The sequence below is a fragment of the Cheilinus undulatus genome, linkage group 23, assembly GCF_018320785.1.
Source record: "Cheilinus undulatus linkage group 23, ASM1832078v1, whole genome shotgun sequence".
Taxonomy (NCBI): domain Eukaryota; kingdom Metazoa; phylum Chordata; class Actinopteri; order Labriformes; family Labridae; genus Cheilinus; species Cheilinus undulatus.
Genome location: NC_054887.1, coordinates 32,866,308 through 32,880,805, shown reverse-complemented (window position 1 = coordinate 32,880,805; position 14,498 = coordinate 32,866,308). Strand labels below are relative to the sequence as shown.

Sequence of the window (14,498 nt, the reverse complement as noted above, 5' to 3'; positions counted from 1 at the left end):
GTGCTTCTGAACCTGTGACCTTTAAGAGTGAACCTCCTGGTATGTGCATTTTTGGATCTGTCAGTGAAATCCAGGAAAACAACTCCATTAAAGACTGTTAAAGGTTCATGAGTACCTGCTGAACTGTTGTAACTTTCACTGAAAACCACTGACTCAGTACGTTCTGTTTCAAGTCATGACAGTCTACCTTCTGGGGATTATGAGAGGACATTATGTCATAGAAATCCACCCAATATTTTTCATTTTTTTATTAAAACTAAAACTTGAACTCCACAGAAAAGTAAGGGTCAGCTCATGGGGATTCATCCTCTGGGGACTATCGGTGCGAGACTTCCCCTACTCAATCCCATAAATGTCTTAACAAAACTCCCTACAATCCACCCAAAAATTAACAAGACGTGAGTATTTATCCTCTCGAGACCATGACTTCTCAAAACAAATGAAGGCAATCCACATGACTGAGCTGAGCATCAAAAGCAGCCATCCTCTGGTGACCATGAATGTCCCACAGAAGTTTTATTCTAACCCCTCATACTGCTGTGGGAAATTTCTCCTAAAGTCAAAATCACTGTGCCGTTAAAGGAAAGCCTGAGGGCCATAAATCTTCTTCCAGACTTGACTCAATCAGTCCAATATTTGTGGTGAATCCTGACTCAAAAAAAAGTGAACGTGACTGTTGTCAGACAGGAAAGGCTGGAATTATGCAATGATGAGTCCCCCTCTGGGGACTATGACTTTCCATTAAAAATAAGGAGAATCCATAAATCTATGAGATAACATCAAAAGTATTCATCTACTAGAGCACATAAATCTTGCACTGCAAGATTGTGGTGTTTAAAGGAATCAAAGGATCACTTCAGGATGATTTATCTTCTGGGAACCATCAACATCTATGGTAAAGTTCGCTGATCAATCTTAAAGTTGTGGCCATAAACACTATATGGACAAAAGTATTCGGCTTTTGGGCTCAGACAGACTCGGCCCACAGAAACAGGGGTCACACAGCAAGTTCGATTGCAACCCAGCACCAATAAGTGCAAAAAATTGATTGATTGATTGATAAAAAGGCGGACATCATTCAGGCTATACAGTCATGGACTAAAGTATTGGCACCCTTGGAATTTTTTCCAGAAAATACACCATTTCTCCCAGAAATTGCTGCAATTACAAATGTTTTTGGTATACACATTTATTTCCTTTATGTGCATTGGAGCAACATAAAAAAAGCAGAAGAAAAAAAAAGCCAAAATTGACATAATTTTACACAGAACTCAAAAATGGGCTGGCACCCTCAACTTCATATTTGGTTGCACACCCTTGGGAAAAAATAACTGAAACAATCACTTCCTACAATCATCAACAAGCTTCTTACACTTCTCAACTGGAATTCTGAAACACTCTTCTTTTGCAAACTGCTCCAGGTCTCTCAGATTTGAAGGGTCCTTCTTGCAACAGCAGTTTTGAGATCTCTCCATAGGTGTTAAATGGGATTTAGATCATGCTCATTGCTGGCCACTTCAGAACTCTCCAGCTTTGTCTCCAACCATTTCTTGGTGCTTTCTGAGGTATGTCTGGGGTCATTGTCCTGCTGGAACACCCATGACCTCTGACACAGACCCAGCTTTCTGACACTAGGCCCTACATTGCGGCCCAAAATCTTTTGATATTCTCCAGATTTCATGATTCCTTGCACACAGTCAAGGCACCCAGTGCCAGAGGCAGCAAAACAACCCCAAAACATCCTTGAACCTCCACCATGTTTGACTGTAGGTACTGTGGTGCAGAAGGATTGAGGCTTACTCAGGTACATTTCTGCAAACTCCAGTCTGGCTTTTTTATGTCTCTTTGTCAGCAGTGGGGTTCTCCTCGGTCTCCTGCCATAGCGCTTCATCTCATTCAGATGACCACGTATGGTCCCAGCTGACACTTTTGCACCCTGAGTCTGCAGGACAGCCTGAATCTGTGTGGAAGTTGACTTGAGGATGTTTATCCACCATTCTAACTATCCTGTGTTGCATTCTTTTGTCCATTTTTCTCTTCCGTCCACGTCCAGGGAGATTAGCCACAGCTCCACGGGTTGTAAACTTCTTAATTATATTACGCACAGTGGACAAAGGAATCTCAAGATCTCTGGAGATGGTCTTGTAACCTTGAGATTGTTCATAGTTTTCCACAATTTTGTTTCTTAAGTCCTCAGACAATTCTGGGCTCTTCTTTCTCATCTCCATGCTTGGTGTGACACACACAGGCACACAACACAAAGGTTGAGTCAACTTTTAGATATTCTACTGGCTTCAGGTGTGATTTCTAGATTGCCAGCACCTGTTACTGCCACAGGTGAGTTTAAATGAGCATCACATGCTTGAAATAAAATGATTTACCCACAGTTTTAAAAGGGGGACAATCATTATGTCCAACTAATTTACAAGTTTTGTGTAAAATTATGTCAATTTTGGCTTTTTTCTTCAGATTTTTTGTGTTGATCCAATGCACATAAAGGAAATAAACATGTATACTAAAAACATTTGTAATTGCAACAATTTCTGGGAGAAATGGTGTATTTTCTGGAAAAAGTCCAAGGGTGCCAATACTTTCGTCCATGACTGTAGCTTCAGAGAAAATCAGGATCAAATCATGAAGACTCAACCTTTAAGAGCTAAAGCTCCTCAAAACCAATGACAATTCTGACATTTCATCATTCAATTAATAGGAATCATATTGTTGTTGCTGATCTCTCTGTGAATGGGCATTAATCTCAAATGTAGAGGACAGAAGCAGTATGGAGTATGTAAATCTGACTGATATCTCCACACAGCTCCAGCGTTGATAACCAACAGGCCTCAGAGTGACTCTGAGGATCTGCTGTAATGATGTGAGCAGATTACAGAAAGGTTCAAATTAGTAGTCTGCCTGTTTGGTTAACAGAAACGAGTCATGTCGCTTTTACATTCAAATCAGCGTTGTTCAAACAGCGCTCTGTTTGATCTGGCTCCACTGACCAAACCGGATCGGTCAAACCAACAGACGGAGGCTCAGGTAATTGTATTAACAACACGGCAAACTGCTACTCACTGAGCTTGATTCTGTCAGTGAGATGAACTTTAACAGACCAACCTCACCCAATCTGACCTCTCACTCTGCCTCTAAGGGTTTGATTTTCTACAGAACAGCGGACGCCGTTTGCTTCCATTGTTGCTGTTCAGCTAATCAGCGTGGTTTCCTATTTTGAAGCAGACGTCTAAACGATGCGTGCTTTCAAGAAAAATACAAACAGGAGAGGAAGAGCAGGACGAATGAACATCCTTCCTGAATGCATCACATCGCTGGAAGAGAAGAGAAGATTTGTTCTTGCTAATTAACACACTGCAAAAACAATGTAGTCTCAAATTCTAAAAGATGGTGTAGTAGTCGGTGTTAGTAATAAAAACCTAGCGTCCAAGCTGGCGACGCCAAACATATCAATATGTGGACTCTCATGGTGGAAGTCTGAGCCACAGCATTCCCAATGTGGAATGCAAATCAAAAATCCTGTTTTTCCGGTCTATCAGTACCTAGGAAATATAAAAAAGACTCAACAGTCTTCCAAGGTATTTCCATATCCAGGCTCGCCAACAGGATTGTCTGGACCCCTGATAAACCCAGAGAATGGCCCCTGATAAACCAGGAGAATGGACCCTGATAAACCCAGAGAATGGACCCTGATAAACCCAGAGAATGGACCCTGATAAACCAGGAGAATGGACCCTGATAAACCCAGAGAATGGCCCCTGATAAACCAGGAGAATGGACCCTGATAAACCCAGAGAATGGACCCTGATAAACCAGGAGAATGGACCCTGATAAACCCAGAGAATGGACCCTGATAAACCAGAGAATGGACCCTGATAAACCCAGAGAATGGACCCCTGATAAACCCAGAGAACGGACCCTGATAAACCCAGAGAATGGACCCTGATAAACCCAGAGAATGGACCCTGATAAACCCAGAGAATGGACCCTGATAAACCAGAGAATGGACCCTGATAAACCCAGAGAATGGACCCTGATAAACCCAGAGAATGGACCCTGATAAACCAGAGAACGGACCCTGATAAACCCAGAGAATGGACCCTGATAAACCAGAGAATGGACCCTGATAAACCCAGAGAATGGACCCTGATAAACCAGAGAATGGACCCTGATAAACCCAGAGAATGGACCCTGATAAACCCAGAGAATGGACCCTGATAAACCCAGAGAATGGACCCTGATAAACCCAGAGAATGGACCCTGATAAACCAGAGAATGGACCCTGATAAACCCAGAGAATGGACCCTGATAAACCCAGAGAATGGACCCTGATAAACCAGAGAATGGACCCTGATAAACCCAGAGAATGGACCCTCCTCAGTTGTATTAGTGCATGTGTCTTGGATCAGTTACACTGGTGCTAGCGTCCTGACTAAAAGTGACTTTTTTGCCTTACTTAACAGATTTTTGACACTTCAACCCCTTTTTGACGTTTTTTTTACTGCCCTTCCCCAGATTTCCAGCCATTTCCCCCTTTTTTGTCTTTCTTGACCCATTGTCAGTTTCTTTTAAATAAATTTGCCACTTTTAAACTGTGTTTCACTATTTTCTCCACCAAGTTTTTGCCCATTTCCCCTGATTTCCCACCCAATTTGCTCCTTTCAGCCATCTTGCAATTTTTAACCACCTTCAACAATATCCCCACCCATTTTTGCCACTTTTTTGCCTTTCTTGACCCATTTTTTGCATTTTATGACCAATTTTGCCAGTTTTTAACTGCTTTTCACCATTTTCCCAACCATTTTCTGACCCATTTTTTCTTATTTTTCCCTCAAATTATTTCATTTTCCCTTAAAGGTATTTTAGTTCCTTCTTCTTTCTCCTTTTGCATCCTGACATTTGTGCACATCGTGGCTTAAGTATGAATTCTGACATTACTTTCTGAATATTTTAGTGAGTTTGCCCTTGCACATTGTCAACATTAGCAAAAAAGGGAATTTTGGTTTAAAAGGGGTTTACATTTTTATTAGGCTATATTCTACCAAAAACGATAGAGTTAATTTTTGGTGCAGTGATAGAAGTGATTATTATTCAGGTTAAAAATGAAATAGAGTTATCACAGCTTAACTTAACAATAGACCATGATTTTTCTGACTCCATAGGCCCCAGAAAGCTCTCCCCTGTATCCGACCTTGTGGGCGGCCTTGTCCATATCTACACCACTTATCTTGTTCAGGGTCATGGGAAGAGCTCGAGCCGATCCCAGCTGTACCGGGGCGAGAGGCGAGCTACATGTTCCTGGTGGATTTCAGTGCTGTCCGCTGTGAGATCATGCTAACGTGTTCCATTATTTGTGGATTCTTTGGCTCCACATCTGATGCTGTTTCAGTCTGAGAGGGTTCAGTGCTAAGGCTTGAGGTCAGACGTGGAGATCGGGTCCAAGCATTCATGCTCACGCCTACGGGTGGAACCTTATGACCCGATGTTTGACCGTGGGCGGCGGTCAAAATCTGGACAAATTCATGTCGTTTTATCACTAAAAATTATGAATTTTGGTCTGCTCCTTCTCTTCTGTATTCCGTCTGAGCCATCTGGAAATCTTTACATAATGAAAGGTCAAATGATGAAGGGTAATAAGATAGAAACATCATGATAAACTGCTAATCCCACATTATAAAATCCATTAAGATTGGTGTTTGATGATGCAGATGCTGAAGTATAAATCAGGCTTAGCTCCTCTCTGGTGGGTTTTTCACAGCTGAAAGTGACAGTTTCTTCAGTTAGGAAGTAAAAACAACCCCACCATGTGTCTGTCTGTCAGCCTAACAGGAAGTAAGTCACAGATATTTACTTATGGGGAACTTTTCACACAACAGAAAATGCTCTGTCCACGCTCTCTCAACTATTCCACTGAGGCTTCATTCCTGCTGTTGTCGTGTTTTTTTTGTGTGTAGACTCGGTGAAAAGGCCTTTTTCTGGAAGTTTCCTCTGACCCGACACACTCCACTGACTCTGTTTGCTGAGTGTGTGTGGCGTGACTTGTCTATTTAAGGACATTTCCACTCACTTTCACACACTTGCAGAGGACGGTTTAAGAATAGGATGTCGCTACGGCAACTGGACGCTAGTCAGAGGTCGCACAAAGTTTCCTTTACCATAGATTTAATCTGTGCATGTTCTGTCTAACATTTAATGCTCTAACTTGAGCACAGGACAGTTTGGGGTCTTCTTAATGCCTTTTTTGTGAGAGTTTTGATGTTTCTTGGCCTAAAATGGATCACATAATGTCTATTTTTCCCTTTTGGTGTCCTAAAATGATAATCAGAGTGAGATCTGATTTCACACAGCACTGCTATCTCCCAGTATAAAAGAAGTCTTCCCTACAGTTATCTCCAGGAACGAATCGTTCCTGTCACAGCCTGATTCATCCAGCAGCCACAGTTTCTCTCTGTACCATCAGCTCCCAAACCCTCTAATGAAGTGCTACAGGAAGTGACAAGTTCAGAGATTTGACACCAAACATAAGCTCTGTGGCGGCAGAAGATCAGTCCATGGAGAGTTCAGAGAGGAAATGAGCAGCAAAGGTCGGGACGGTAGCTGGAGTGGTGCCAGGTTATGTCCGAAGTTCTTTTTATCATCCTATACAGTGCTTAACAAATTTATTAGACCACCTGTCATATTTGTCTCAGAGACCATCCAGCATCATGAAGTGCTTTAATGCTGACTCTTTCATTTTCAGTGAGCTCTCCATGTTTTACCATTTTGAACAGGAATGAGGAATTTCAAACTGAATTCACCTTTTTATACTGAAATTTGAGCCAGCTCACTGGGCTTCTCTGAGAAGTCAGAAATGAATCAAGCATAACGTTCAACCACTAAAACTCATTTTTCTGTTCAGGAATGCAAGTAAATAACTATAACTTGACATATTAATCAAAAATACTAATGTGCTTTACTATTTTTTCAATTTTTTGTTAATCAGTACATTTGAAAATTCATGGATAGTTAACCATTGCAGGAACATAAAAAATGATTTTGGTAATTACCAATGCTGTTAATTCAGGGCAGCTATGGCATAAACCTTACTTTGGGTGGTGGTCTAATAAATTTGTTAAGCACTGTATATTAAAGGTCACATATTTTACCCTTTTAATACAAGTTTATATCGGTCTCAGAGGTCCCCAAAACATGCCTGTGAAGTTTGTTGCAGTAAAACCCTCCAGTATTGGATTTCTGCAGGTCTAAAAACCCTCTGTTTCTGTGGCTTTCAATGCTACTGAGCTGTTTGACTCCACCCCTGACTCCGCCCCTCTCATGAAATGGATGTGGCTTAATGGATGCAGCTCTCCTGATCCTCCACTCAGCTGAGAGGAGAATCAGTAGAGGAGAGTGGAACTGTCATCTAAGCGGGGAGAGCCAACCGAACCTGGGGGCGGGGCTAACTTTTTTCCCCACATGACATCATGAGGGGAAATCTGAGATCAGCACATATTTTCTGAAAGTCAGTGAAGGGGGGGGTGGATTTTTCTGATTCTTTGGGGGGACTGTGGACAGGCCAGGGATATATATTTTTTTTTTTAGAAAAGCCTGAAAAAGTGATTTTTATGTGACCTTTAAAAAATGTTGAATTACATCGTGTGGACGCACATCCCAGCAAACACAACCTATTGAGTCAGGTGGACTTCAATTTTGCAGAATGAAATGGGTGCTTGTGCTCAGATGAGCGTCATATAGAGCTAGAACTAGCGATTCCAAAGAAAGATCGCAAACTGGCTTTATTAATGCATGTTGTTTAATTCAGTTGGATTGGTTTAGCTGTGATTTGTTAATCCAAATGTACGCTGATAATGAGGAAGTGACTGGTCTAACAGCGCTCTATAAATAAACCCTTCCCTTACACTATGAACCCTGTGTGCTGCCCATCATGGGACCGTCATCATTAATCTGGGTTAACCCATTTGAGGCCTTTTTGGAAGCAGAGGGCCAAATTGGTTTGGTCCCCAGTGGGGTATCCCAGATGTGCCCCACATTACAGCACAGGTGCAACCCATTTTGGCCTGATTTAGGCATAATCACCGTCTACTGTACATAACATGTTAACCACTGCCTAAGCGCCTTTAAAACCAACTTCAGCTCAGTGGGAAAAACAGCCGTTAGGATGCTTCTATACTGAAATCATGAAGGTATTTTCTCCTGCAGAGTCTCTCCTGTCAGTTATTCCTGCTTTCAAAGATTTGTTTATTACACTGGGCAGATATTTTAATGTTGACTCAGCCGACGTTTCCAGCAGAGTCGCACACATCACCACACACACTGAGCCGGTCAGCTGAACACCAAAGTGTGTACGGAGTGTATCTGCCCCTGAATGCCTTTTGTTGATCTCTTTAGTCTCTTTGTAGTCCCACTTCCTGTCTAAAGGGAGGGGTCCTCTTGTGTTCGTGTGCGTTTGTGTTGTCTCACCTCATTTCCGTGCATGTTGCCCACATATTTGAACTCTGGGATGCCGACGGTGTGATGGCGGGGACTGAGACCCAGGACCAACACCCAGAGCTCCTGACCTGAGGGAGAAGAAAGCGGAGATGATGGGTTCAGTCAGAAAAGTTAGATGTTATGTTCCTGGGCGTATCTGCTGAGGAAATGTAATGAATGTAAAATTAGAGTAAAAGATGGTGCTGTTTGAGCCCTATACAGAAATATAACAGAACAAAGGGAAAATTCTGGTGAACTATGGCTTGGGAGGAGATTTAATTAGCAGGATACTGGATTTTTATCCCCATTTAGGCTGCACAGTAAGTGAATTTTGGGGTGTACTTTAAACTTTGTTTAAATTGAGCATTATGGCTTGACAGACATTTAAAAAATAAATAAAAATCGACTTTGTCTTGCTGTCTAATCTCACTTGAAAAAACAATAGTATATCTTAAAAACTTGGTGTATTGCTCGGCCTTGGAGCTGACATTGAACAATAAGTTCCCTGTTGCCAAGGAAAAGGTCAGGAAGAAGCCAAAAGTGTGCATAGAAACAAATAAATGGGTCAGCAGAGTTTAGAGAAGTAAAAGGTGAATCAGAAATAATAGTGACATGACTCATTTATTACATAATGGGATTACGACTACAGTAACTATTTAGACCAATGAATGAATGAATGAAGCTCTGCACGCCTCAGCACGCCACACCGGTCATAACAGCAGCCCGAGACGAAGGCGGCGGCGATGCTTCGCTGCAGACAGACGAGCTAACGCACACATCAACACACACACTTTGGACAGGAGCCAGCTGGTGTCCTGGATTAGCCCAGATTAGGGTGTGTGTGAGTGTGTGATAAACCAGGTTAATCTGCCCCAGATTTAATTAACAACCGTTTACAGGCTCGTTATGTGATCACAACACCTACAGACTCACACACGCCCGTTACCGTGAGTCATGGTTGCCCTAGTGACCAATATCAGAGATGGAACCTGTCAGGCATCATCCCTGTGGGCATGGAGGTGTGGAGGAGCCGGGTCAGGAGGAACGCAGTATGAGAAACCAAGTATTTAAATCACTAATACCTCAAACAGACACGTTTGGTTAGATTTGGATTTATTTAAGGGATCATGAACAGCCAGGGGTATTTTAGAGAAATAATGGCAAAAAAAAAGAGATGTTAAGTGTACATCAACCTAAATTACTCATTTGGATCATTTGAATCTTTTTTTTTCATTGTTCACTAAAATATTAGACATGCTTATATGTTTAGGCTCTCTGTAGCTTTCTTATAGAATATTTTCGTGATGGTAAATGATGATGATACGTATCCTGGAGGCAGAAAGTTAGCTTGCTGCAGCTCGTAATCAGTTTACATCAGAAAGTTCTGGACCAGGAGAAGTCTGCAGTGGTTGCTATGAGAGGGACTTTATGATTGGTGAATCTGCACCAATCAGAAACCCAGTATGTGGTAAACCAGGGTCAATTTTTCTTATTAAAGTAAAGCAATTTAATTTCTGCTGAAAAATACTTAAAACAATGAAGGAGGCCTCCACATAGTCCGGAAAAAGTCATCATCATGTTCCAGAATAAACATGCTCTTTTCGTTTTCTCTTTCTGCAATGCCCATGCAATATCATTCATAAAAAGGAAATTAAACCACATAAATAGCATGCAATTTTATGCACATTATTTAAATTCTAAACTAGGAATTGTATTTTTTAGATATGTGGAAATTGTTGGATTTCAGGTATCTCAGCCATCTGACAGCAGCTGCAACACACCGAGGAGGAGGAGGACAGAAAAACAGGTAAATGGGGCAACCTGTTACTTCAAAAACCTTAAAAATAAGTTTCTGTTTGACTTAAATGTCAACTATCATTTCTAACTATGTTCAGAGTCACCCAGTGTTCGTTCTGACAGCTATTTTTTATTTTAGCCTCAGTCTTAGTCTGTCCATTAAATGCAATTAAAGTTTTAGTCAAATTTTTGCATTCATTTTTAGTCCAAGCATAGTCTAATTTTAGTCATCAAAGGTCTATATTTACTTAGTCCAGTCTTTCTCATGAAAAACATCTTTAGTCGATGAAATAAACACTGAAGGCATGTTCCTGATTAAAAAGAAGCTCACCATGTCAGGCTGCTGTGACAGTTTTTCTGCAGAGCATGCCTAGAGCCTTAAAGAGAACAGTCTGTGCCATTAACAGACCCTATATTAGCTCTGGGATGAGGTGCTGCTGATAGCAGGAATACACCTGAGATGACTTCAGACAGACTTTTAGTGTAATCAGTCACATAAATGGGGAACCTCTTGGCTTTGGTAAACCCTCTGAGACTGAGGTTGTCAGATATGAAAAGAGGAGACACAGGTTACAAAAAGTTAAACAACTTCTGAACCATAAATCGTAGCCACTTAATTCTTTCCCTCTGGAAGCCTTCAGTTTTGTCATCCACGCCTTCATAGCTCTCTCTAGCCGGACTGGAACTGGGGTGATTTTCTGGGTATTTAAAGATTGAATCCACACCAGTATCCATTTTTTAAATCCACTTTTTTGTTGTTTCTGCTGCTAGCTTAGCATTAGTCACCTTATTGTTTTCCTATAATGGTTGTCATATGGGCTGTGACAACCAACAGTAGGCTGTCCCATTGTCATGTCATGCTTTGCATGTCTTTACAGAGGAGACGGCCTGAACGGCTCATAGTGGACCTAAAGAGACAGAGAGTCTGCGATGTGGCCCTCTGTGTCTCTGCAGACAGAAAGTGCTTTAATTAATGACTCATAATCAGGCAATTCAAAAGAGTGCAAGGATTGTTTTTGTAAATATGTACATATTTTAAAGACTTTATGTCACAGAATGATTATTTTTTCACTTTCCTAAGAGTTGGGAGAACAAGTTTGTGCAAAAAAGTCTTAGTCGTTATAGTTAACAATGTCACACATAAAATTTGAGTTTAAACTTCAGTTTATTTTTTTCATTTAAAAGGGATTTTTAAAGCCTGACTGTGCACCACAGGGTTGATGTTTTATACGCTTTTTAAGGCCATAAATCCAGGAAAGGCTTTAAGTAGTTAAAGACATCAGAGGGCTCAGAGGGTAAATAAAATATGAAAATCTGTGGCTGGAGTTCCTGAGAAGTGACAGACTCAGGCGTGTTTCCACAGCTCGTCATTATGAGATCTTCGCTGTAATTATGAGATAGTCCGTCATAATTATGAGATGTGCTAATCCTAATCACAGGATTAGGATTATGGCTCAAATCCTTGGTGGATGACACATTCTTAAAGTCTCAAATTACGACCGGTCATTTTGAAACCAGGTGTGCCATTACCTTTGACGGAGCGGCCGATGCTGTACACGTGTGTGATGTCGGGGTTGGAGGCGTTGGTCCGGAGGAGGTACTGCTGGATCTCCTGGTTATTATGATAACGAAACTCTAGCGTCCAGGCAGCGTGGAGGATGAGGAGCGGGAGGAGGAAGAGGAGGAGAGATGACATTGCTGCACCTGTTGGAGGGGAAAACTCAGAGTTAGTGCTGCTGGAAGATCTTTGGGAGGAGTTAAAGTTTATTTAAATCCTGCAGCCTCACAGTCGATTAGCAGAAAGCATAATTAGAGATTAATCAATAATGAAAAGATCTGCAGGGTTAAAGTCCTATTTCACTGCATCTGAATGGAACAATGCAGCGTGAGGAGGAAATGAAACGGAAGCTCGATAAAGCCTTTTGTGTGTCTGAGGATGGCTGCGAACTCATAAAAAAAGCAATTATCTGGAGCAGAGGATGCTGGGAAGTGAGATGGGAGCGTTAACAGCTGTATAGAAACAGAAGCGCTCATCCAGAAACTGGGGAAGTGGAGGGCGACTTTTAAATTAAACTCTTCAGCGGATGGAGACCGATTAATTAAGATACGGCGCTGCTGTGTGGGGACACAAAGACTAAATCATTTACATTTTTTTGGCTGCACGTGCAGAGGGGCGTGATTCCCATCAAACTTTTCTGTACGCAGATCCTTGGTACTGTATGTTCTTCACGTTCTTCACGTTCCGGCTCAGTGTTCCTCTGCTTAGGAATTTCGAGCCGTCAGTGTTAATCTGTAATCACGGCTGTCAACCATCCAGAGGTTTAAAAAGTTAACAAACAGGTTAAGGTCACCGTCTACATTTTGTTGTGTATTAACTTGTCAGCAAGAATTATGAACTCGACTTGTGTTTTATATTTCACCTGTTTCTTTATGTAAAACAAAAAACAAAATCCTTGAAACTACGGATGCATGACAGTGGATTTCTACCAGTATTTTATATGAATAAAATGATTTTTATCAATAGAGATGAATGAATGTAGCTAAGACCTAAAATTAAAAATACAATCCAAAGATGAGGAAAAAGGATGAACAGAGAAAAGGACTTCTACCGACATAGGTCTGCTGGTCCTGCCAAAAACTCTACAAACTCATTCAAACATACAACCACATTTACAGCTGATACAGACTGATATTCACTGCTCATATCCGCTGATATTTAGAGCTGATATAGGCTGATATTTACAGCTGATATAGACTGATATTTAGAGCTGATATAGACTGATATTTACAGCTGATATAGACTGATATTTACAGCTGATATAGACTGATATTTACAGCTGATATAGACTGATATTTACAGCTGATATAGACTGATATTTACAGCTGATATAGGCTGATATTTACAGCTGATATAGACTGATATTTACAGCTGATATAGGCTGATATTTACAGCTGATATAGACTGATATTTACAGCTGATATAGACTGATATTTACAGCTGATATAGACTGATATTTACAGCTGATATAGACTGATATTTACAGCTGATATAGACTGATATTTACAGCTGATATAGACTGATATTTACAGCTGATATAGACTGATATTTACAGCTGAATTAGACTGATATTTACAGCTGAATTAGACTGATATATACAGCTGATATAGACTGATATTTACAGCTGATATAGACTGATATTTACAGCTGATATAGACTGATATTTACAGCTGATATAGACTGATATTTACAGCTGATATAGACTGATATTTACAGCTGATATAGACTGATATTTACAGCTGATATAGGCTGATATTTACAGCTGATATAGACTGATATTTACAGCTGATATAGACTGATATTTACAGCTGATATAGACTGATATTTACAGCTGATATAGACTGATATTTACAGCTGATATAGACTGATATTTACATGTTCCATTAGGCCAAAACGTTTAGCTTATATCAGCCTATATCATCTTATTTCAAGTCCAAAATATTTACAGATATAAAGCAATTTTTGCAGCTGATATAAGTGACTTACAGCCAGCATAGTAGACTCTGTGTCTAGTGTTGATAGAGCTACCACTATTTTTTTCTTTTTGCTATTTATTCTTTTTTTTTTTTTAAGGTTCATTTTTGGGCCTTTACTAGATAGAGGAGGACAGTGGATGGAGTCGGAAACAGGGTCAAGAGTGGGGGAGACACATGTGGTAAAGGGCCTCAGGCCGGATTCGAACCCGGGCCACCCGTGTACATGGGGAGCGCCTTTAACCACTAGGCCACCTGCTCCCCTTTGCTAATTATTCTTATCCAGTTTTTGATGGCTGCTGTAATCTCACTGCTGAATTTCTACATGCACATCACTTATCATCAGGCACTCCTGCTCTTTAGCGGTGTATCTGATAAACTGTTTTCAAATATCTACTTGCTAACTCATAAACTGCTGATAATCAGTATCAGTGTCAGCCCTGAAAACTACTATCCCTCACTTTTAATGCCACAGTCTAGCTTTGAGAAAACAGCAGACACTGTAGGAGCATTTTGACTCACTGACACATCATCTGGTGTTACCTTGATTAAAAAAAGATGCCTCTGGGTTTAACACTGTAGTAAACAGACAGGATTATGTAACCGTGTTTGAGACACAACATCACCTTTAACTTGATCTGCGGTTTGATGGTTTCTTACTGGTTTGGCTGGTTTACAGTGAGTGCTTCAGT

The 14,498-nt window shown here is 40.8% G+C and overlaps 1 protein-coding gene across 1 annotated transcript in view; it reads right to left on the bottom strand.

The window, feature by feature from the left end:
* The window catches only part of cpm (carboxypeptidase M), a 35,762-nt gene that overhangs the window by 17,181 nt on the left and 4,083 nt on the right, over nucleotides 1-14,498 (bottom strand). The window contains exons 2-3 of the mRNA XM_041781171.1: nucleotides 11,806-11,979; nucleotides 8,470-8,567 (exon numbers count right to left, since the gene is read on the bottom strand). Of these exons, the coding sequence (XP_041637105.1) occupies nucleotides 8,470-8,567; nucleotides 11,806-11,971 (264 nt within the window). The 5' untranslated portion in view covers nucleotides 11,972-11,979. The remainder of the gene's footprint in view (nucleotides 1-8,469; nucleotides 8,568-11,805; nucleotides 11,980-14,498) is intronic.